General features: G+C 39.2%; 1 protein-coding gene across 1 annotated transcript in view; it reads right to left on the reverse strand.

Annotated features, from left to right (window-relative positions):
• Window positions 1-25,583, reverse strand: part of ANTXR1 (ANTXR cell adhesion molecule 1) — a 1,493,128-nt gene that overhangs the window by 576,824 nt on the left and 890,721 nt on the right. Inside the window, exons 11-12 of the mRNA XM_044083028.1 lie at window positions 24,716-24,785; window positions 14,879-14,957 (exon numbers count right to left, since the gene is read on the reverse strand). Coding sequence (XP_043938963.1) covers window positions 14,879-14,957; window positions 24,716-24,785 — 149 coding nt within the window. The remainder of the gene's footprint in view (window positions 1-14,878; window positions 14,958-24,715; window positions 24,786-25,583) is intronic.

Genomic DNA, 25,583 nt, shown 5'->3' on the forward strand with positions numbered 1-25,583 from the left:
TCCTGTTTGTTGCCTCACAGGGCCATTGTGGGTCACTGAATGTTGATTATCATGTCTGTCTACCCCCATTCTCTAGCACTACTTAATGTACCTGCTGATCTTTTATTAAAGATAAGGATCTTTGAGATCAATATTTAAATATTGCATTCTTTCTTTTGCAGTCTTCTTGAAGCAGTAACTATACTTATTAGCTCAGAAAGTAACATCTGATTGTGTTTCTTGTTTTTGGAGTTACATAGTCATTATTTATTTATTTATTTATTGACCAGGTTGGTCTAGCTAGGCTTGTGGCTCATTTTCAGTGGAGACCTGAGGAGAAAAGCTCCAAAAAACCACAGTTTACAGAGAATCAAACATATGAGTGAAAAATATGTTCAAAATCAGTTGTACAAGAACGTTAGAGACACAAAGCTGAAATGCAAACACATGATATATGCATATCATTATTTTTACAGACTAAAATATATATTTACATATTTACAAAAGAGTTAAGTCCAACAGTATTGATTGTAGAGTTTAATAAGTATCCACAATAGTTGAGAACTTGGCTGTATGTGGAAGGACCGAGAAGGTATATAGTAGGATTGTGGGGAGCTTAAGTAGGGGCTTGACAAGGACATATTTTGGAGTTAAGTAGATGAAGTTTGAGTTTTTCTTTAAAATGAATGAAGGAACAAATGTCTCTTGGGAGTTTGTTCCAGGCTTGGGTGATGGAGTGTTTATACAGAAGTTTGCCAGCTGTTTTTTTTGGGTTGGTAGATTTTTAGTAGTTGCAGATTAGAGGTACAGAGAGTCCGCAGAGGAGTGTAGATAGAGATGAAGGAAGAGAAAGCAGGGCAGGATGAAGGTTTGTAAAGAATGAAGTGTAGCATTTGAAGTTGTGACGGCAGTAGAAGATGGGGGAATTCTAACCAGTGGAGAGTATATAGGGCAAGGCAGTGATGTGTATTGTATGGAGATTCTGTTTTAAATCTAGGTATCTTGTGGTAAGTTTATTGGAGTTTGTTTAAAGTAGTAGTTTGGATGTTGGTGAGTACTGGGGTAGCATATAGAAGGGAAGGGAGGAGAAGAGCTTGTGCAAGGGATAGTCTGGCATTTGTAGTTAGATTTTTTTTTTTGCGATACAGTAAACCAAGTTTCTGGCGAGTCTTTTTTATGTTTTGGAGGATGTGCACGTTGAATTTGAGTTAATCATCTATGATGACCCCAAGCAGTTTAGTGTGAGCTACAGGTTGCATAACAGTGTTATTAGAGGAAGTAATAGTAAAGGTGGATTTAAGGTGAGAGAGAGATTGGGGGACAAATAATGAGTTTGGTCTTTTTAGGGTTGAGAATGAGTAGATACCTGGACAACCACTGTTCAGTGGATAGGAAGGCCTGTTGAGTAAGAGTGTGGAGATTGGAGATGCTGTCTGAGATGGAGAATGAGAGTCAAGTTGTCTGCATATTGGATGAGGGAGGATTGTTTACAAGAAGTATAGAGATCATTGGTAAAGACATTAAATAGGAGGGGACCCAGAATGGAACCTTGTGGTACCCCGTTTGGGACAGGTATGAATGGAGAAGTGGAAGGAAGCCATTTAACAGATTGCTACCTGCAGGATAAGTACCTGGAGAACCAGGCAAGGGAGGAAGAAGATAGATTGAGGTCTGCAAGTTTAGATAGCAGTAGGGGATGGGAGACTGTATCAAAGGCTATGGAAAAGTCAAAGTCAAGGAAGCGGCATACGAGTTTGTTATTGCCTAGGACCGCGGCAATGTTATGTGTAAAGAATAAGAGGGCAGTAGTTGTGCTGTGGTTGGGACGGAAACCATGCTGAGTGGGAGTAAGGAGGCTATGCTGGAGGAAGGTAGTTGAGTAGTTGTGAGTGGATACATTTTTCGAGAATCTTAGAGAGGGGAGATAGAATAGCTATAGGTCGGTAGTTAAATGAGTCTGTAGAGTTTCCACCTTTATGCAGGGGAATAGTGAAAAAGGATTTCCATAGGGTAGGGATGGTGGATTACTGAATAGATCTATTGATTAGTATAGATAATGGATAGGCAATGGAGTCAGCAGCAGGTTTGAGGAAGATAACAGGTAGATTGTCAGTGGAGGGAGAGCAGTGTTTGAGCTTGTGAAGAAGAGATCTGATGTACGAAGTAGGAACTGGATGTAAAGAGAATAGTTGTATGTTAGATGGATTGAGAGGGGTAGGCAGAGAATTTGTGTTACAGTTGGAAGGTATGAGTGTTTGAATGGTTTCAATAAAGTTTTTATTGAGAAAAGTAGCAGTTTCCAGAGGTGATGTATTTGGGTAGGGGCAGAGAGTTGAGGGGTAGCATGGAGAGAGAATTTTGTTAATAGTATACCCGAACTTGCTAGGGTTGGATTTGTTATTGAATTGGGCAAAGTTATAAAATGACACTTTGTCATTATTGGTTTGTTTTTTTGTATGATTTCTGAGGTGTCTATAATTATGTAGCAGAGGGAATTCCTTTGTTTTGATCCAAGCTTTCCAAGCTATATCCCGTTTTAGCATAAGGGACTTTGTTTCCTTTAAGAGCCAGGCAGCATAATTGGGTTTTATTCTAACCTTCCTAGAGGGATCAAGGGAGTTCAGGGTATTCAGGAAGATGCTATTGAACCTACTAACTGCATGATTGAGAGGGATTTGTTTAAGGACGGACCAATCAATGGTGGTAGAATAGAGTTGAACTGGACTTGATTAAAATTAGAGAGTTTTCGGCAATCTCTATAAAGGTGGGATCTGGGGGGTTGGATGGTGTATCTAAGGTGGGGAGGTGGTCGGTAAGTGGGTTGTGGTAGTGGTGAGGTGAGTTGGTGAGTATCCAGTCAATTATGGAGCTGGAAGATGAGTTTTTATGGAGGCGGGTGGGCAAAGATATCAGTTGATGGAAACCATGCAGGTTGATGCTGAGTTGTGGAGAGTCCGTTTTCAGTTTAGACCAATCAAGGTTAACATCGCCTAAGATGAGGGTTTCATAGGGAATATTGTGGGAAAACCAGGATAAGATATTCTCTAAAGTGGATTGTTTCCAGGATGGATATAGATGGTGGCAACAGATAATTTATTTTTTGAGGGTTAAGGTGGCAATTAAGGATGATGACTTCAGCTGGGTGAAAGTTAGGGATGGGTGTGGGGAAAAGTGAGAGACTGAGGCTATTGGAGTGGAGGATGGCTACACCACCCCATTTTTTTGGGAATCTATCAGAGTGATAGATGATATAGCCTGGTGGGAGAATTTCATTGTTAATGATATATGGCTTAAGCCAGGTTTCAGATAAGAAAAGGATGTGAGGGCTTGTATGTGTCATCCAGGCATGGAAATTGGTGATTTTGTTGGTTAGGCTTTGAATATTTAGAGAGTATATTGCCAGGTACTTGGATATGGATGAGTTTAGTGTAAGAGGCTGGGTATGATGAGAGGTGCTTGGGGAAGGAAGGGAGGTAGAAGATAAAGGGGGGTGTTTGATTGAGGGGAGAGGGGGAGGGGCCAGGGTTGGGATTGACATCCTCAGATATGAGTAAGTTATTAGTGGGAAGAGAGAGTACAGTAGTACGTAGATGTAGTTTGTGTAACTTGGGTTTAGATTTGTAGGTAGGAGGGTGGATTTGCAATATAGACAGTTTGTGGAGAGGTTGAAAAGGGCTGGGGAGATATGAAAGTAGGAAGGTGCAGAATGAGTGTCAAAGGTATAAGAGATAGGAGAGCATAAAAGAGAATAAGGAAGTAACACAATTACACAATAAGGAATTGCACAATAAGGAAGTAACACAATTACACAGTGTTCAGGCCCTAAGACCATCAAGGAACACTGCCTAGGCTCCCATCCATATATCAATATTTTCTTTACGTGCCTTGCTTGATGGGAGAACTATATATTCGCAATGCAACTTGTTTCATAACATTGGGATTTTGTGTGTCACAAATGACCTTCTTATTCATCTTCTACATTTTGCATGCAAGAGTTTGAAACAAAAAAGTGACATGTACAATCCTTATGAAACAGATGTATTATTTCACTCAGTAAACTTTCACTCGCCAGGACTTGAAGCCTTTTGGGTAAACATTTAATGAGTAACATTATGAATCTGTTACGCTAGGGTTTAGTGAACTTATTTTTTCTATTACTTTGTATAGTGATAGGTGAAGCACCCCTGAACATTTACTACCAGCCTTCTGGGATGGCTTCTCCAGCACTCGGGTCACTACAGAATCCTAAAATATCTGGATCACAGTCAGGGCTTTCTCTCCTTGTAGCTTAGAGCTAGCATATAAATCATTTGCAGTTTATTACATTTTCCTATGGATTGTTGCATGCAGGGAAATAAGGACAGATACATGCACATATAATCCTGCATGTATGCTGTCAGAAACTCAGATTTAATGTTAGGGTGCACACAAGCATTGTAATGCATGCAGCCTTTCCCAAGCACATATACAAGTACCACAACATATAATTATTTACTTAAATCTGGTAGAACCATGATCAACCAATGACCAAATACAGGCTCAGCCTGGGAATCAGGTGCATGTATATCCCATTCATGGGGGGAGGGGTTAAAGCATTCATTTTTCTTTGGGGAAAAAATGCACATAGAACATTCTCTGCTACTTCAGCACCTCACCAGAACTGGAAAACAGATGTCCGTGCTTAGAAGTCAGTATGTTTAATAATAGATGGCACCAAACAAATGTATACACTCCATTTTTTGGGAAAGGAAATTATTTAGTTATATGGGGGATATACCTTCATCTTTTCAGGTAAGACACTGCTAGGGTAAATTAGGTGAAGCTACTTTGACAGAGTATGGATACTAATTGTAGATCAATATGTGTGTGCATGTATCTTTAAGAAACTATCTAAGGGCTTGCACAAGTCTATAAATACTGAGCATGTGCGAGCCTGACTGCCATTTTTTAGTAAGCTGTTGAGATGATGAAGTGTTCCCTTTCTAAGGGAAAACCCTTCCCTTAGAAAATGCTGTTACCTACTTTAACTCAACTTTCCTCAACTTGCTTGACTCCTTTGCCCCTTTGAAAACAAAATGCATAAGAAGCAATCCTGTACCTTGGCTAATCAAAAATAGCTTACTAGCCATGCGATTCCGGGATAAAGCCTGGAAACGTTACTCCAAAAATAAAACTATCACTGGGTCTATATTAGATACTCGAACATTTAAATGTTCGAATTACTAAAGAATGAACTTTAGTGATCGAAAGCTTAAATGTTCGAATATATATATATATATATATATATATATATATATATATATATAAAGAACATTTTTAAAAAAAAAAAAAAGGAAAGGGTTTAAGCAGGTGGGCAAGCCCCCCTGTACCCCCCCCACCCCCCGCTACTTAAATATACCAACTCTGAGATCGCACTTGTGTACTACAGTGCGGAAATGGAAACCTTTCCATTTCCTACACTGTAGCGCGATCTTGGAGTTGGTATATTTAAGTAGTGGGGGTGTGGGTGGCGCAGGGAGGCTTGCCCCCCTGCTTACACCCTTTAGTTTTTCTTTTTTTTCTTTTGCTTTTTTTTTATACTTTTTATATATATTCGAACATTTAAGCGTTTGATCACTAAAGTTCATTCTTTAGTGATTCGAACATTTAAATGTTCGAGTATCTAATATAGACCCACTATCACCACCTTTAATGAATTTAAAACACTTTGTAACAAAGTAAAAAAACTTATCTCAGACCGCAAAGCCTACTTCTCTACACTCCAAACCAACCATAACGCCAACCCAAAAAAATTCTGGCATGGAATCTCCTCCCTTCTCAACTCTGGCAAAAAAGAAGACCCCTGCCCTGATCCAGATGCCTCTGACTTGGACTTAGCTACCCAATTTAACACTTTCTTTATCGATTCCGTAAGTAAACTTACATCATCCTTCACTTCCCATTCAGCTTCCCAACCCTTATTTCCACCTATCCGTCCTCTTGCATCTCCTGCTCCCAACCTCCTCCTTTCTCCTTCAACCCCATCCCTACAAACACCATAAAAAACTTCTACTAACATTGAAACCCAGCTCCAATGCCCCTGATGATATACCCTCATATTTCCAAAATGTTGCCACAGAAGGCATAGCTCTTTCCATCTGCATTCTTATAAATCGATCTATTGCTGAATGTCAGGTTCCCCAGCTCTGGAAAAAGGCCTTTATTATTCCACTCAATAAAGGTGGTAATAACAATAATATCACAAACGTTCGACCTATCGCTATCTTATCCCCCATTTCTAAACTTCTCGAAAAATGCATCCATCTACAGCTTCTACCTTACCTCATAACCAACCAACTTCTAACCCCTACTCAACATGGTTTCAGACCCTGCCACAGCTCTCCTCTCCTTCCTAGAAGCAGTTAATAAGGCCCATGACTATGGCCACATCGTGTCCACTCTCATCCTTGACCTCTCTAAGGCATTCGACACTATCTCTCTTAACCTTCTTTTCACTAAACTCTTGAAACTAAATCTATTTCACTCCTGTATTAATTGGTTTACCAGTAACCACTCAAACAGGCAACAAGCAGTCAGATGGAAAAAAGCCACCTCACCTTTTCTCAATACTCCCACAGATGTCCCCCATGGTTCAATTTTAGGCCCCCTTTTATTCAATATATTTATAAATAAACAATTTCAACCAAGCCATCCTAAATGCCAACCTTGTCCAATATGCTGATGATTCAACAATAATCTGCTCTGCCTCTTCTATATTCACCCTAGTTAAATTAACCCAAGATGCCTTCTCCTCCACTGAGCAATGGATGATGGACAACCATCTAGCACTCAATGCTACTAAAACTAAACTCATGATATTTACTGCTTCCAAAACCACCACCCTAGATAAAACCTCATTCTCAGTCACCAGTCAAAATAATACTCCTCTTGAAATAGTCTCTAATGCTAAACTACTTGGAGTTCTGATCCATGACCAGCTAAAGTTTGATAATCATCTACAAGTAAATATAAAAAAACACACAAAATAAAGGTATGCTTTACTGCCACAACCGTTACATCTCTCCCTCCACTAGGTTCACCCTCACCAACACTTACCTTATCCCATCCCTCCTATATGGTGCCTCTATCCTTACTAACCTGCAATCCTCCCTCAAGACTAAATTCTCCTTTTGCTGTAATAAAATAAAATTTGTAACCGGCCATAAATCCTCTTTCCATCACTGCACTGCCCTACACCAACTGAATTGGCTTGAGCTATCCAATTATCTCATCTATATTCTACTTGTTCAAACACACAAACTTATTTTTCACCCCCTCTGTCTGTCCCTCTCTTGCCACCACCTTTAAAATGCACCAACCAAATAGACTTTTAAGATATAATTCCCAAAATCTAATTGAACTGCATAAACCTGCCCATCCAACAGGCAAACATCTAATATCTTTCTCTCTGGCACGCCATTGGAATTCCCTCCCACCTCTCATCCACGCCAATAGCAGCCTCTCTTCATTCAAAACCTTACTTCACACACACCTAACTTCACTATGGGAATGCTCTTGCTTCCACTGCACATAATCTCCCTACACTATAACTACTCTCTATAAGCTATAATTTACAATAGCTTCCCATTGTTTTGTACGCCTAATAAACTCTAAGAATTTCCGTAACTCCTAGAATGGTACAATTCAGTAGCCTAGAAATTAACTGCATGAATTAGCATAACTGTTAAACAATTTAGACTGTTTCTGTTATTGCATTGTGCTAATATGTTAAACTATTAAAAACTTATTATATTTCTCTAATAACTTACTCTTATATGTTAAATATGTAATTTGTAATTTTTCTGGAGCTTCTCTCCCCAGGACTCCATTGAAAACGGCTCCTCGTGGCCCAATGGACTATCCTGGCAAACAAACTATAAATAAATAAGTGTAATCAGGTATGTCTATAAGGTCTGTCTGTTAATCAGTTTGTTTATATTTTATGATGCTGCTTTCCATCCTGATGTGTTTCTATGTAGTAAAGCATCTAAACGAACAACCCCATCTCCTCATCATCTATGTTAGAGAGGGATGAGTGACATGATGTCAGAAGTGGCAAGTCTAAAAGGACATGATGTCAGAAGAGGCATGGCTAAATGACTTATTACTAGAAAGAGTTCTAGTTTCTCCAATTTAAGTCCGAGATACATCCCGTTGGTATTGGAGGTGTACATAGGAGTGGATCATCCCTACTGCACGTATAATTCACAAAACAGGTCAGAAACAAATTTCAGATGTTAAAAACTTGCTCAAATAATTTCTTATTTGCCAAATATGAAACGAATCATACAGAACGCTCTAAATGGTATTTAAATAAACTGATATGTCCGATACGGATTCCTGATAAAAATATTTGAATTACTACGGAAAATGTTTGAAATAAAGTTTGAATTACATAAAAATGAATAAAACAAAAGGAAACTTTCGATAAGCATGTATTTTTTGTGTTAATTAAAGCTATCTGAGTTAGAAGTGTATGAAGTGTTCACATGTTTGTGCAGTATTACAGTAAAGTTATTTGCAAGATACAGCCATTGCAGAGCATATTTCGCAAAGTACAGTATTTTGAAGAGTTTGTTGTGCATTTGAATGTTATTACAAGCTGCTGTGTGTACTTGTTTGTACATAATTACAAAGGCCATATTTTCAGTGTGTTTGGGCACAATCTGTTAGCATGGCTGATGGATTTCGAAAACCCAGTAAACTTGTTTGTTTTTGACAATAATACTGGAGAAAACTGGAGAGTGTTTGAGCACGAGTAAAATATTTTCACATAGGCTGCATTTTCTGATAAAGATGACTGTACAAAGGTATTTATTCTACTTAATTTAGCTGGGCTACCAACCATTGAAAGGGAGTGTTCATTTGTGTATGCACCTGCTCTGTTTGCAGGAGAGGGGAAAACCATCATATTTTGTACTGGCCGAGTCAAGGGAAGACCCTGAGTGCTTAAAATGTAAATTTAGAGAAATGTGTAACCCCCAGACAAACATTACAATGGAAAGGCACTTATTTTACATAAGGGATCAAAAGCCTGGTGAAACTTTTCAAGCATATATAACAGACTTAAGAAATAAGGCAAAAAAATGCAGACTTGGTGATTTAAGGGATGGGTTGATAAAAGACAGACGTGTGTGGTATTAAGGATGATGCTGTGAGAAAGATTTTGATTTGTGACAGTGACTTAACATTGAATTAAGGCCATTGAGATTTTTCAGATATACAAGCTCACAGAAAAGCTCACAAATGAGAAATGCATGCTTCCAGTAACTTCTAGAGCTCATGTTGACAGCATGCAGCATGCGGTTAAAAGAAACAGGCCCAAATACATGGCTGTAACTGTAGCCCCCGCAACACTCACTGGTAAACCTCAGAGCTTTCCAGCAAGTTCCAGAGTTCTCACAGTCTCAGTGAAGTATAAGAGTGAGTCAGCAAACTCAAAGCATGGGCCCCAACCTAGTTTTATTGCCTACTGTTGTAATTGTGGTAGAAATCATGAATCTAAAAGGAAAATGTTTAGCTTTTAGTCAGCAATGCCACAAATGCAATAAGTGGAATCATTTCAAAAGGTTTTGTAAATCCAAGGACACATTCTTTTACTAAAAGGGAAACAAGTCGATCAGTTAGAAAGCTGCAGTCCTACTGTTTATGTTGATGGTGTGTCAGTGCTTAATGAAACAGTCAATGCAATAGATTTAAGGGCAAAGAATGAAGTATTTTGTACTGTTTGGATAAATGGGAAAACCCATAGAACTCAAAGATGACACAGGTTCCAAGTGCAATGTTATATCCGCAGAAACATTTGCCAGAGTATGTAATGGTGAAAGGCTTGATTTGGCAAAGTGTGCAAAGCTTGTTGCTTATGGAGGTGAAGAAATTCAAACTGAAGGCTCAGTAGTGCTTTCATGTTACTATGCTGGGAGAAGTTACAACTTGTTATTTTATGTGGTCAAGAGGTATGTCCAGTCATTATTAGGGCTCAGAGACAGTTTGAAAATGGGACTGCTTTCATTTAATAAGGAAGTCCATCATGTTAGCTTGAAAGACCACTACTCTAATTTTGCCCAACATATTTTTTCTACCTCTTTTAATCTTTTTTGAGGACAAACTAGGCAAGCTTCCAGTTGTGTAGTCCATAAAGTTAGATTGAGATGTCAGTCCAGTTATCAGGCCAGCCCGGGAAGTTCCAATAGCTATGCAGAACAGAGTCAACGCTGAGCTAGATAAAATGGTGCAACAAAGTGTGATTTATCCAGTAGATGAACCAACTGAGTGGGTATCTTCCATGGTGGTAGCTCATAAGAAAAGCTCAGATGACATCAGAATAGGTATTGATCCATGAGATTTGAACAAAGCACTAAAAAGACCTCATCATCCAATGCGTACAGTCATAGAAGTCACTGCCCTTATGCCGAATGTCACTGTTTTTTCTGTCTTAGATACAAAGAGTTCATTTTGACAAATTTTGCTTGACAAGAAATCCTCATTGCTAACTACTTTCAGTACTCCATTTGGAAGGGACAGATTTTTGAGAATGCCATTTGGGATAAATTCTGCAAATTAAGTCTTTCAATGTGTAATGGAGCAATTTTTTTCTGGGTATCCTTGTGCTATTATAGTAGACATAGAAGTAGGAGGTAATGGTGAAGCTGAGCATGACAGAAACTTCAGAAAAGTTCTGGAAAGAGCACGTCAAGTGAATCTTGGGCTCAATCCACAGAAATGCAAATTCAGACTACGAGAAGTTACTTATGTTGGTCATTTATTTACCAGTTCATGCCTATGACCAGACCCTTCTAAGCAAACAGCCATTCTCGAGATGCCAGCTCCAGATAATGCACAAGCCTTGCAATGTTTTCTTGGCATGGTTAACCATCTAGGCAAGTTCATTCCAGACTTGAGATAAATATCAGCACCACTCAGAGAGCTGACATGTAAAGATGCATCCTGGTTTTGGTTAGAACAGCATCAAAGAGCATTTAATGTCCTGAAACAGAGAATTGCCAGTCCACCAACTCTCAGATACTATGATGTTCACAAGCCAGTCATTCTTTCATGTGATGCTTTGAAATTTGGTCTAGGTGCAGTCATTCTACAAGAGGGTCATCCTGTTGCCTACTCATCAAGAACTTTTACCCAAACTGAAATACAGTATGGTCAGAAAGAGCAAGAGCTTTGGGCAATGTGTTTGCATGTTCCAAGTTCCATGATTATGTTTATGGTAGAACTATCCAGACTGAAACAGATTACCAACCTCTAGTCAATATTTTGAGAAAGCCTGTGTATACAGCTCCAGCCAGATTGCAACATATGATGTTGAGACCACTAATGTATAATTTCACTCTTGTCTGCAAGAAAGGTAAACTTCTTTATCTTGCTGATATATTGTCCAGATCGCCCAAAAACACCACTGAGCCGAATAAGAATGAGAACCTTGATTTTGAAGTCATGAAAGTGAGAAATATTTCTTCCACATGTCTTGATGAGCTGAGATCACAACAGTCACAGATCCAGTTTTACAGAGGCTCAATCACTTTATTCAGCAAGGATGGCCATCAAAGCAGTCTAGTTTACCTCAAGATGTGCAACCATATTTTCCATACCAAGATGAGATTTTGTCTGACAATGGTATCATTATGAAAGGTCTGAAAGTAATTGTTCCAACGTCTTTGCAACAAGAGTACATTACCATCTTGCAGTGTGGTCATCCAGGAACAGACTCTACCAAAAGAAGGGCGAGAGGTCTAGTATTTTGGCTTTCTATGTCACAAGATATTGAGAGTACTTTTATCCCGTTGCGTGTATAATAGTACTAAGCCACATCAACAGAAAGAACCACTTCATCTAAACCAGATTCCTGAACTACCTTGGTCAACAGTAGCTACTGACATTTTTGAGTGGAGTGGTCAACATTATTTGGTTTTAGTAGACTCTTACTCAAATTGGTTCAAGATTGACCTACTTCCTAATCTAGCATCCAATACTGTCATCACTAAGATGAAGTAGCATTTTGCAGTTCGTGGTAGTTTGCACAAAGTTATTTTTAACAATGGCACACAGCTTACAAACCAACAGTTCAAACGATTTGCAGAAGAGTGGGACTTTACTCATGTCATGAATAGCCCAGAGTATCCACAATCAAATGGTTTGGCAGAACGTGCAGTTGAAAGTGCAAAACAGTTATTAGAGAAGTTGAAACTAAACAATAGTGATGTTTTCCTGAATCTCTTGAATCTCAGAAATATTCCTTGTGGTAAACCTCTTGGTTCACCTGCCCAGAGACCTCTGTTGAGACAAACCAGAACCATGTTACCAATCAGTAGTCAACTGTTGGTTCCATGTGTTAAGAACAACAGGTCTGTTGAAGTGTTTAACCCAGAAGTCCTACTACGATAAGACCAGTAAACTGCTCAATCCATTACGAGAAGAAGAAGTGGTAAGGATGCAAATGTCCAAAGGTTATGATCGGATTGGAGTCATGAAGAATATTTGCTCAGAGCCAAGATCGTACATTGCAGAATCTCAAGGATTCTCAAGAGTTTAGGCGGAATCTGAAACATTTGATACCGGTGTCCGAGCCTATACCACAGCACATAGCCTGTGCGAAAGAGACTCTATCTCACAGTGAGTTGTCCAGTGTTCCAGTTCCAGAGGAAGTACCAGAGAATATTCCTGTTCTTGTGAAAAATCCAGAAGTTCCTGATGCAAATTGTTCACCAAAGACTATCCCTGTTGCTGAACCCAGTCCAGGTTGTTATCTTACCAGATCCGGTCGCATTTCCAGAACATGTTATAGATAAACAGCAACTTGGACATGAACATTGTATTCGTTTCTAATGTATATAGTAATGCATGTCTAACTCCAATGTTATTTTCAACTAAAGGCAATCTTTTTAAGAGTTAGGATGTAGATCAATGTGTGTGTATGTACCTTTAAGAAGCTATCCAAGGGCTTGCACAAGTGTGTAAATACTGAGCATGTGTAAGCCTGACTGTCATTTTGTAGTAAGCTGTTGAGATGTAAGCATGTATGTCTGTGAAGTCTGTCTGTTAATCAGTTTGTTTATATTTTATGATGCTGCTATCCATCCTGATGTGTTTCTATGCAATAAAGCATATAAACGAACTACCCCACCTGTTCATCATCTATGTTAGAGATGGACGAGTGACAATAATGAATATCATTAAGTTTAACAGATGATACTGGGCAGGAAGATACACTGCTGCGTGTCATCAGGATAAAATAAGTGTGGCTCAGTGGGAACTTGGACACTGCTCTGTATCAGTAGGATAAAATATGGGCTTCTTTGAGGGAGCACATACACTGCTGTTTGTCATTAAGCTAAAACAGGTGCTGGTAGGAGTGAACACAAGCGCCACAGACTATCATTAGTGTAAATCTGGCACTGTTGGGAGGGGTGCACAGACCCTGTCTATCATCAGGGTAAAACAAGTGCAGCTGGGAAGGAACATGGACAATGCTGCATAGGGTAAAACAGGGATTGCTGGGAGGGAACACGGACAGTGCTACATAGGGTAAAACAGGGACTGCTGTGAGGGAACATGGACACTAATGCATATGGTAAAACAGGGACTGCTGTGAAGGAACATGGACAATGCTGTGTAGGGTAAAACAGGGACTGCTGTGAAGGAACACGGACACATGCATAGGATAAAACAGGGAATGCTAGAAGTGGCTTAAGACACTGCTGTGCATTGTTTCTGTGTGTTTGCATGTGAGTGAGTGTTTGTTAGGACAGTCAGCTGGCTAACAGCAATGAGTAAAATGAAATCACTGAAAGACTAAATATCAGGTTGATGAAAATTAAGTTTGGTTTAGTTGGTGCTGGGTGGCAGACACCACATATCTAAACAGCAGGATTCCTATCTGATCATCAGGGCTAGTTACACTGTCATATGGAGTTAACTGATGGTTGAGTCCACACATAACTACAGCATAGAGGAAAGGATTCAGGAACAGGGATGAAAAAGCAAGGACAATAGGTATGGGGGTGGCATACCAAACACTAATGGTGTATATACCTCTCAACCTCTAAGAGTAAGAAATCTGGACAAAGCAGTATATAATGGGGGACAAAGGCCCAAAAATAGGAACAATATTTAAATATTACTCTGCTCTTGCAAATGTAGAAAGTTGATAGATTTTGCATTAGCATGAATTTTCTGAAGAGTATGAAGTCTGAAACTCAAATGTCTGTCATTATTTTCTGACTTCAATCTTCAATGATTTGGCAATGATTTGCCAGAAAACCAAAATTCTATGAGGAACAGACCAAAAATACGAGGCAAAAATCTGGACATTCTTTGAAAATCTGGACAGTTGAGAGGTATGAAATATCCATTTATGAGAGCAGCTAAGAATGCAGCTAGAATGCAGGTGGAAGAGATAGGTGTTTGTACAGTAAAATATTTAACTGTGTAGCCATTTGATGGGGGGATCTTATTTCTGCTGCTTCCTATGTATGCGATACAATAGAGTTTCCTCAAGTTAACTTTAGTTACTTGTTTCATTTTCTGTATTGCTATTTTAGTTTAATTACAGATCAGGAAATATTAGATAATCCTCTCTGTTATCCTTCTTGTGGTTTATTCTACTTAGTACTGTTACAGCTGCACACAGCAGATATTTTTTCTATGTTCCACACCAGTTTCAGGCTGTAATATTCCACTATACAGAGGCCTTAAAGCAGTTCAATGCAAAGGCGAGACTTAATTCAGTATGCTTTCTCTAGAAGAACTTAGATAACTTTTTCTGTTATTAATTTATTGCAGCTTTACGAGTAATCATATTTCTAAGAGGCCAGCAGTACTAAAAATGTATACATTAAATGAAACTTACACAGCTTGTTGTGCTGATAGTAACCGAACTTGATATGAAACTTAGGCCTTCATTCATGCTGACTTGAAGGGTTGCTTCCCTATAACAACACAAAATAAACCACATAATAACATGGCAGAGTAGTGACATATGGAAAAACACCATACACATCAATACGTAACAATATGAGTAAAATAAATCATTCAAATTATGTGAAATGTTTTAAGAAGTAGCTGTTATGTGGTAGTATACATGAGTACAACTTGAAGTGTTTAACCATATGACAAGGAAATGCAGTTTCGTGTTTGGAAGTTTGGCCATGAAATGTAGACATGGCTATGAAAAAAAAATTTTACTTGATACTACAAATAACTCTACTGTTGAAACAGTTTGAAATAATTCCTTTTTAAATGTAGTATTCAATGACAAAAATACTACTATTGGTTTTCTTATTTTCCCTTCACTTACAAACCTTCAGATATATTAAAAGGAAGTTACATGTGGGACAGCAGATTGGAGATATACATGGTGATGAATTGTGAAAAGAAGCGCCTTGAAGTCATAATCAAGAATTCTGAGGATAAAAACCTTTGGTGCTTCTCCTGGGCAGATGCATGTAGGCAGAACCCTTTGAAAATATGGACTAGTGGTCAATATAAGGTAGACATCAGTGGCATTATAAAGGGATTGCTATATCCTTGAAACAAGTATTCCGTGAATGATGAGAGATAACACAAACATAATGTACTGTGGCAGGGAAACTTTAGGGGAAGAAATTCTGCAGTTCTGATACCAGAGTCTAGAGGTCATAATAAAATGGATAGATCCTGAATGGCACAGGCCTCTTTACAGACCTGTTGGTCTGTATAAATAAAAATACAAATACTGTAAATGTGGTAGTTATACAGTCTGTGCAATATTGACTTTTGTTATTGTACAGTTGCTATGATGTACTGTTACTTCTTAGAACATTATAAATAAGAGGATAGTGGGGTATGTTATCAAAGCTCTCTGTCCAATAAAACATTCATTGCAATGACTATTTCACAAGTTTCCTGTGCCAAAATTTTCAGTGCTGGAAAGAGCCACACACTTCAATACTTAGGTGACAACACAAGTCTATAAGAAAGTGGGACATAAAGTTTCCTGTGCCAAAATTTTCAGTGCTGGAAATGTCACACACTTCAATACTTAGGTGATAACACAAGTCTATAAGAAAGTGGGACATTTTTGTGAGGCAACTTCTGCCAGTTTAAAACAGAGAATATTGCTACTGCTTGTTAACATGCACCTATTTTTATTAGCTGAAAAATCCTTAGCATCTAATATCTTGCAAAGCCAACCCCAAAATACTGCAAAAAAATATATATCTTTACAGAAAAACACTACTTGAGAAGCCAAGGACAATACTCCCAATATTTAAATAACGAACAGAAATACTACTGGGACAGATTCCGCAATTATCTTTGTGGTTTACATTAGAAATACAACTCACAACTGTATTAGGGGTCTATAGGAGAAGGATGCATGGGAAGTGATGATTAGAAAGCACTGGAACAATAAGTGGGAACAACATAAGTACCCATAATTGTGATAATACATGTAAAATGTAATGGTAAGTTCTGGTAAAAGCTGGTATAGTTAATAGCTAGGAACATTAATGAATATAAAACTTTTAGAACCACCGTAAGTTATGCTAAATGCTGTAATGGAAAAGTGGTAATAATAATTCAAAGTGGGGTACAACCTATGGCAATATGGTTAGGAGTCGTTAGGTCAGAACCACTATGAATAATGCTAAGTATGCTAAAGGAGAAATGCTGATAACTGGAATTCAAAATGTGGTACAAGTTATGGGTAATACTGCTAAGAGTTGGAAGCTCAACTTAATATATACACCATTGAATTTCTGTCCATTAAAAAGAAACAGTGCTGTCCCTCGAAATTTTTAGCACATGGTCAGAAAGAGAAACACTTTATTTTTCCTCAGTATAAGTTTTTCAGATATTAGACACCATACTCCTAGTGGTAAGTACTCTCTGTAGGCTTAGCTCATTCATTTTAGTAATGCACAGATCCTTAAAGAGATGTAACATTATGAAAAAATCAACCGTTATAAGTAGAGCAAGGCTAATTATTCGGGCAGAAAAATAACCAAACTGTGCATAAATTTTAGCATTTGAGAGGTAAGACTGTGTTTACCTTCAAAGGTTCTATAAATGATATCACTGGCTTGCAATACTGTTATAAGTAGACTAAATTAAACAAGACATTTGGAAAAGGATGAAATCTGCTAGCCTTAATAAGAAATGCAGGCTCAATGAACTACTTAAAAAGAAAAAAATGAAAAGAAAACTGATTTAGTCTTGGTTTAAAAAAAATGACGTGGGTCACAGTAGGTATTTGGAAGTTCATTCCTCATCAGAACAAGAAAATTAAATTAAGCTCTAAATGTTTACACCAATTCGTAATATATTTATGTTATTTAACAGCAGTTATGTGAAGCCTTACTTGTAACCAAGTGCAATATTCATCACCTTCGGAAGATACGGCTCTTTTCTAACACTTATCTATGTGTATTTCACCACTATCTTCATTAATTGCATATCAGAAAGTGTGAAGAAATGACAGGGATTCTGCACTTTGAGGACTCTGATTCAGTACTAAAAGAAGCAACACCACTGGTTTTAACTTAAAAAAACACAAACATGTAAATGAGGTTTGAAAGGCACACTGCGAGACTTAACAGAAATACCACTTCAGTACAAGTCTTGTAGGACCAGTAACACCACTGACAGAAACAGTACCGTTTTTGAGGACTCTGATTCAGTACTAAAAGAAGCAACACCACTGGTTTTAACTTAAAAAAACACAAACATGTAAATGAGGTTTGAAAGGCACACTGCGAGACTTAACAGAAATACCACTTCAGTACAAGTCTTGTAGGACCAGTAACACCACTGACAGAAACAGTACCGTTTATCCCCATCACAGTACTGATCTCAGCATAGTATTAACTGTTTAAATGTGACTTCACCTGAGATAAAGAAAGCTGGTTGGTGAGTCCAACACTGATAAAGTGGTGGTTATAGCACCCGAGTTTGACTTCTACTGAGGACTTGTCTGACCTTATTTTTTTAATTCACTTTTAAAAACCTTAATTGACCTTGTGAGAAAAATAATTTTTTTCAAAGGCTGAAAACCAGGTTATTTTTCACAGTACTAAAAAGAAGATAAAACAAAATCAAACCCAAAAGCAAACAGTAGAAACACTCCACATACAGCCACACCCATTGGAACCTCACCTACCAAGCTGATAAGGCGAGCCAGTACACTACCCAGGACTCTAGTCATAGGGGATTCCATTGTACAGCATACTGAAGCCCCACTTACCAGGCCGAACAAGGAGAAAATAAGTCAGTTGCCTATCAGCAGCCAGGATCTGCCAAGTCACACATGCAATCAACTCATTGCACCACAGGTATCGGTATGATTCAGAGTCTTTATAGGTGTAAATGACCTGAACCATACCTTCCTAGACTATATGAAGAGAAACAATATGGAGTTCTCAGACTGTATGTCGCGGGCTGGTATTTGCTTATCATTGAGCAGGATTCTACTGTCACTAAGGATGATGTCACAATTCATACAGAAGATGATTGACATTAATAATTGGCTTCCTTTTTAGTGTTATTCTAGGGGGATACAATAATTGTTAGTGTTGAAGGCGATGGTCAACAAACTCCATTGCCTTACCAAGGGGTGGTCTGCACCTGTCTTCTCTAGGCTTTTGAGTATTGGCTAAAATGTTGTCCTCCCCACAGAGCATTTTAGCAATATAAAACTGATAAACTTTCCAACATAACAAAATCTACCCAAGGAAATCTAAAGGTGTTAATGCTCAGTATTAGAGATCTAAACAAGAAGCTCCACTCCCTCCAAGCTGTCTTCACCTTAGAGAATGTGGAATCTGTGCAGTTACAGAGACATGGTTTAAAGCTGCAGAGAGTAGTGTGGCAGTGCAAAGCCCCAGTGCCTTCCACATATATAGACCAGCAAATACACAAACAGGAACTAAAGGTGGTGTCTTCATCTACAGCTATAACAAGCATACCTCCAGGTTGGTTAAACATGATAATGCACTGGAGTTCTTCTATGTCCAGATTACCACAGACAAAGTCCCATACAATAGCCTAGCAAGCTATAGGTCACCCTCTGTCTCATGAAACCCATAGCTCATACTTAGACAGTCACTCCGCATTCAACCAAATACCATAACCATGGGGAACTTTACTTATCCCTCTGTAAACTGGGAATCCTACATGACCCCAAATTTGTAGGTGCACACAAACACCCTGGACCACTTAGTGTATATGCCTACTAGAAGTACAAACATATTGGATACTGCACCCCCCCCCCCCAACTGTCATGTTCCCTCTAGTAAGGTCAGATTGAAAAGCAGTCTCCTTTGAAATATAGAATCAATTCTGTAACAAAAGCAAGCCCTGTAACAGTTAAAAACTATTCAAAGGCAAATTACCTTCTATTAAGTGATAACCTACCAATATCCCAAGCCCCTTCAAACCCAGATAACACAGCAGCCTATGCAGAATTATTCACAGAAGCTCTCTACAACCATGTCAGTAACTGCATACAGGCTGGAGTGCCTACCAAAGAAGCCCAAAACTAACTCCAAACAAAAAACACCCTTGTGGAATCCAAAATTAAACAAGTTGTACAACAACAACAAAATTCATAGCTAAACAAAGAAAGATAAAAACTCTCTCATCAAACTGAATAGACAACTAAAACTAATGTCTTTTGGCTTTTCCCGGTTAGGGGTCGCCACAGCAGAACTCTGGTCCGTTAATGATTGACAGTGGATTTTTTTACGGTGCCGAGTTGCCAGCCTGACACCCAACCTTCAAAGAAGGCACACCCATTCACACACACACACACCTACCTGCATGTCTTTAATGTCACTCGACCACAGGGAGGACGTGCAGACTCCACACAGAAGGCGCTCCAGCTGAGAATCGAACAGGAGAACCTCTTGCTGTGAGGTGACAACGCTAACCGCTGCACCACCATGACTGAATAGACAACTAAGAGGCCTAATTAAGTCCAACAAAGCCAATTTTAAGGTAAAGCTAGCATCCCAGGAGTAGGAGGACCTTAAGGTCTTCTTTAGCTATGTCTGAAATATCAAAGGTAGCCCACAACTGTGTGCAAAACTGTTGGTAAGCTGAGCTACGTTCACAGATCTGGGTGATAAATCATCTGGATGACAAATTCAGCCCCACCTTTACCACTTTCTCACTCCTAGCTGCCTCCCATGAAATACAATATAGCATAATCCCACCAACTATCAGTAGGGAGCAGGTTTTAGATGCACTAAGGCAGCTTCAGTGTGTTTCAGTAATATCCCAGGATGCCTCCTAAATACCCTGAAATATGATCTGGCAGGGCCACTAGTGTTCCTAATCAACTATAACCTCCACACAGGCATCATGCCATGTGAATGGAAGACTGCAGTGGTCATCCCACTGCACAAGGGTGGACCAACAATGAATCCCAGGAATTAGAGATCCATTAGTCTGAAAAGTCTTATATGCAAAGCCATGGAAATGATTATCAATGATATCTGAAACCTTCAGACACTGACCCCAACCCAGTTTAGTTTCATCAAAGGCAGGTCATGCCTACTGAACCTCGTAGACTTCTTTGAGCAGGTTACCAAGGCAATGGATGAGGGCAAAATGGTGCTTACTGAATACCTTAACCTAGGTAAGGCATTTGATACTATACCCTACTCCGGCATTGCAAACAAACTCGCAGAATTAATCACAAACCCCTGTGTAACTCACCAAACAGCCAACAGGTTCACTGACAGGACACAGGAAGTTAGGAATGGAGAGATCACCTCCATACACAGGTCTTTCACCAGTGGGAGTCATCCAGGGCTCTGTGCTAGCTCTGCTAATCTTTGACATCAATTTTTTGGAAGTCAAGGGGCTCTGTCTTGCCAAGTTTGCAAATGACTGTAAGCTGTCAGTAATCGCAGAAACTCTCCCGAGGTGCTAATATCTTATGAGAAGATCTAACACAGACAAATGACTGATGCCAAAACCACAGCTTAAAACTCGGAGACAAGAAATGCATAATAGTACCCTTTGTGAAGTTGGACATCCAAGGAAACTACCTCACTGACAAAGCACCTCTGAAAGTAAACACAGTAGTCAGGAATATAGGGACTCATGTAGATAGTAACCTGGCTTTTGACCAACATGTGCCAAAGGTTGTAAGCAAATCATTCTATGTCACACAGATTGTAAGTAAGGACATGGTCTCTAGGTCCAAGGAAGTTATGCCATTGTATATAGCCATTGGCAGATCCATCATTGAATATAATGTCCCTTTCTGTGTGTACCTGACCAGGCACATGCAGCAACTGGAACATCCATATAGCTTCCTCACAAAAATAATATTTCTATACCCTTTTTCCTACAGACTGCTGTGAGGCAATTTATGCCTTGCATACAAGACATCCTTGGATCCCACTCTGATGGACCTTTTTACATATCTACAAATGGAACAGCACCAGAACTACTGGATCTAAGGATTTAAACTTTGTTTACGATTTGAATATGACGTGTTGGAGAAATTTGTATGCATCTCAAGAGGACCCTATCCTATTCAATTGCAACCTGGACCAGTGGATGGGAAATCAAAAATTCACTATTGTTCTGACATTTATGTCTCTGAGGGACAGTGGCAGACATTAACTTATGCCCTAAGTAACATACATCCCTTAAAATAACCTCTAAGACACAATAACTCATGGCATACATTGGGTCACATGGTTAGGCTTATAAAGGTATCAGTGGTGGTTAGCTTAGTGTAAACCTATGAACCCACGAACATGAGAGACAGAGAGATAGAAAAGATGTTTTAGAATTACCTAAAATGAGCTACATTAGGGAAGGACAAGCATACTGACATATGGCCAACTTTACTGTGTGTTTTAATATAATATTGAGAAATTGGTAATGTTCTTAGTGGGTGTTAACCATATGTTCAACAGGAGGAAAACATTGAAGGTAGATATTTTAAATTCATTACTGCGGTGGTGGTGCTGCGGTAGCGTTGTCGCCTCACAGTTAGACATTGCCCGTTCGATTCTCAGTTAGAGCGTCTTCTGTGTGGTGACATGCGTGAATGGGCGTTCCTTCATTGAAGGTTGTGCATTAGGCCCTGCAAGCCAGCATGTAAAACTCTACTGCCAGTCATTAGCAGACCGGAGTTCCGCTGTGGCGACCCCTAACCGGGAAAAGCCGAAAGACACACACACACCTATGTACTGACTTAGAGGAATTTTATGTTTTATTGTATGAATGATGGCTTTTTGTGCATATGTGTGTGTATATGTGTATTAATAAACTAACATCACTGCCATCAACAAGTGAAGGGGGGGGTAAGATGATGTGCGGTATTGTCAGCTATGCCAAGAGAAGTACAGCAGTGGATGTATAACATATGCCAGCATAGCTAGTTGGAGTTTTGTAAAGAATTATATGTAATTTGTATATCAAACTGATTTGTACAGGTGCTAGTGTTGAAAATGTATTTGTAAAGTTGCTTGTGTTAAAAATATACCAACAGTGGATCCTGCTGGACAGAAAAATAGATCTGTATGTCAGACTGTATTGTAACTGTTGAAATGAATATATTGTAACAGAGGATACTGGACAAGAAGAGGTTAATCTCAGTTCAGCTAACTTTGAAAAATAGCCTGAAATTAAATTACCTGATTTAGGCCATAAAGATTGTACCTTACAGTTCTAATTGCAGCCAGAGACAAAATGTCTGTGAAAACCAGGACTAGGAATCCTACTCTATTGTCCATAGGGGTAAATTAATTGCTACCCTGGAAGGAGTGGAACTTTTTGAATGGTTTTATAGCTTCCAGATGCTATAACACATTTTAGCAAAGTTCTGTATGTGTGTATTATAACATATATGTATTAGATTCTGGTTCAGCTTTTAGTAAAGGGAGTAGTGTAGGAACCAGAGTCAGATGCCTAGATGTATGTAATATCATTCTGTAGTGCAGCACTGAAATAGGACAGGCCGCGGTGGTGCAGCGGTTAGCGTTGTCGCCTCACAACAAGAGGTTCTCTGGTTCGATTCTTGGCTGGAGCTCCTTCTGTGTGGAGTCTGCATGTCCTCCCCGTGGTTGAGTGACATTTAAAGAAATGCAGGTACGTGTGTGTGTGAATGGGTGTGCCTTTATTGAAGGTTGGGCATCGAGCTGGCACCTTGGCACTGTAAAAATCTACTGCCAGTCATAAGCGGACTGGTGTTCTGCTGTGGTGACTCCTAACCGGGAAAAGCTGAAAGATATTACTAATGCAGCACTGAAATGATATTTTAATGCTAGATGAGACAGAAGTCTCAGGGCAGTCTGTTTGTGAAACCGGACAAAAAAAGACCACTAACCCACTTCATCTTGCCTTGCTTTAGTAAGTAAGCCTTGCTGCATTGACCAAACGCTGCCATTTGTATTAGTATTAATTTGGGCATCCCTGTAAGAGACTTTGAATGGATGACTTACTGGTGGTGGTACCTACCTTATAGTCTGGGCAGAGGGGGCATAGCTGATAAATCTGTGCCAGCCTTTCACAGGTAGGTGTGTGTGTGTGTGTGTGTGTGTGTGTGTGTGTGTGTGTGTGTGTGTGTGTGTGTGTGTGTGTGTGTGAAAATTAAATCTGAGTGCGTATGAGCTACTTGGAGCAGGGACACAGAGCAATGGTTTCACAGAGAGGGTGGTGGAGGACTTGCCTTGGAACACTCGGCTGAGGCCTGAACTCTACAGCTGTGGTCAGTGTGGAGTCTTATCGGGGGCCTGGTGAGAGAAAAGAAACCCAGCCCCAGGATGGGAGCGTGTTCTCTGTGTGCTTTTAAGGGAAACTGTGCTTAATGCAGAGAACTGTATCTGGAAATACTGTGTGTATCTATTTTTGTTCCAAGTGAACACCCCTCACTGGTGTCAATGATGAAGATTGGGCCTCCTTGATTACTGGACCAGGGTGGTACCAGAGAAGGCAGTCAAAAACTGCAGAACGATCCATCCAGAATAGTATCTCTCACTGTTTGGGTGGCAAGATTTGGAATAAGAAAATTGGATCTCACTTATCAGATGTACCTTATAAGTCCTATTGATTACACTATCTTGTTTGGTTATACTCTGGAGAATGTGGAAGACAGCTGTAGTTATATTTAAAACACTGAAAAATCATATTGCACCAGCCCTGACTAACTTCCCCTTTCTATTACTAGTTACTGCTTTCCATTACTTCTCTGTACTAAGTCTAGTTTCCTTGTTAACAAAGAGAAGTTTATCTTGTAGATAATACCAATGCTTGTAGTGATTTCATTATTATGGTTTGTTAAATGTATGTGTTAGATTTGTGATGTAGTTGTGGAATGAGTTGTAATCATTTGTTAATAGGTTCATACTAAGCTAACTGCCCTTGTGAGCCATTTTAAGCCCAGCCAATTATCCCTTGTGAGACTCAAACCCTGCACCTTGTGTTTGTAAGGCAAACATCTTAACCATTAGGCCACCCTCCCAAACCCCAATTAAATTATGTAATGTACTTACATTTTTATTAGAATTGTGCTCTTGGAGCTTATCTCCCCGGGCCTCTACTGAAAATGGACATATATCCAGTTAGACTAGCCCGGTCAACAAATGTAAAATAAATAAATAAAATAAAATATTAGCATATAGACTGCAAACATAAGACAAATGGTATCTCAGATGGATGAATTACCTAAAAATTGATAAATACTTACATGCCTACTTCCTCTAAAACAGGGGCTGGACAGAGTAGATACGTATCTTCTACTTCCAATGGCCTTTCAGCTGAAAAAGATAAAAAGATAATATTTTCAGTGAAAGAAAAAAATTACAATTGCTCTGCTGTGTGTATAGCTCAAATCACATTTATAGATTAGAAACTCATTCTTGAAAACTAACTAGCAACTTTATGTGTATTCTCATAAAAACTGAAGAGTCAGGCTTTATCACATGTATATTCACTGTTAGTATCCTGGAAAGATTGAAAAATCCAACATACAAGGATTTGGAAACTTCTTAATGAAGTATTGACTGCAAACATGGGGACAAAATGCTCCACACCGGAAGTATATCCCTCATTGGTGAGATCAGACCATAAGTTAATCTCACTGGAGATCCACATCCCGCCCCCACCCCCAGCAAAAAAGACCACAGTGAAGAACTTCTCAAAAGCAAACTTCACACTTCTTAAGACTGGAGTGGTATCCTTCAAGGCCCCCAAGCCAGTGGAAACCACAACCCACGCTGCTGAAACCCTTACAAATGCCTTCTACGAGCACCTCCAGGAATGTATGGATCAAGCAATCCCTAATAAAATCAAGACCCTTTCCACCAAAGGCAGGCGCCTGGTCTGGTGGACTCCAGCCATAAACAAACTCTACAACAAGAGGAGAAAGCTACTACATGACGCAAAATCCCTAAAAGGGAAGGCATCTCTGATCAATACTAGCAAAAAACTACGATCACTCATAAAATCATCCAAGGCCAACTTTGAGAGAAAAATCGCTAATGACACAAAAGACAATCATAAAGCCTTTTTTAGCTATGTTAGAAACCTGGGTGGAAACTCCCAGATATGCAAAG

This window comes from Protopterus annectens, chromosome 9.part0 (genome assembly GCF_019279795.1).
Source record: "Protopterus annectens isolate FY-2018-M chromosome 9.part0, PAN1.0, whole genome shotgun sequence".
NCBI classification, from domain to species: domain Eukaryota; kingdom Metazoa; phylum Chordata; order Ceratodontiformes; family Protopteridae; genus Protopterus; species Protopterus annectens.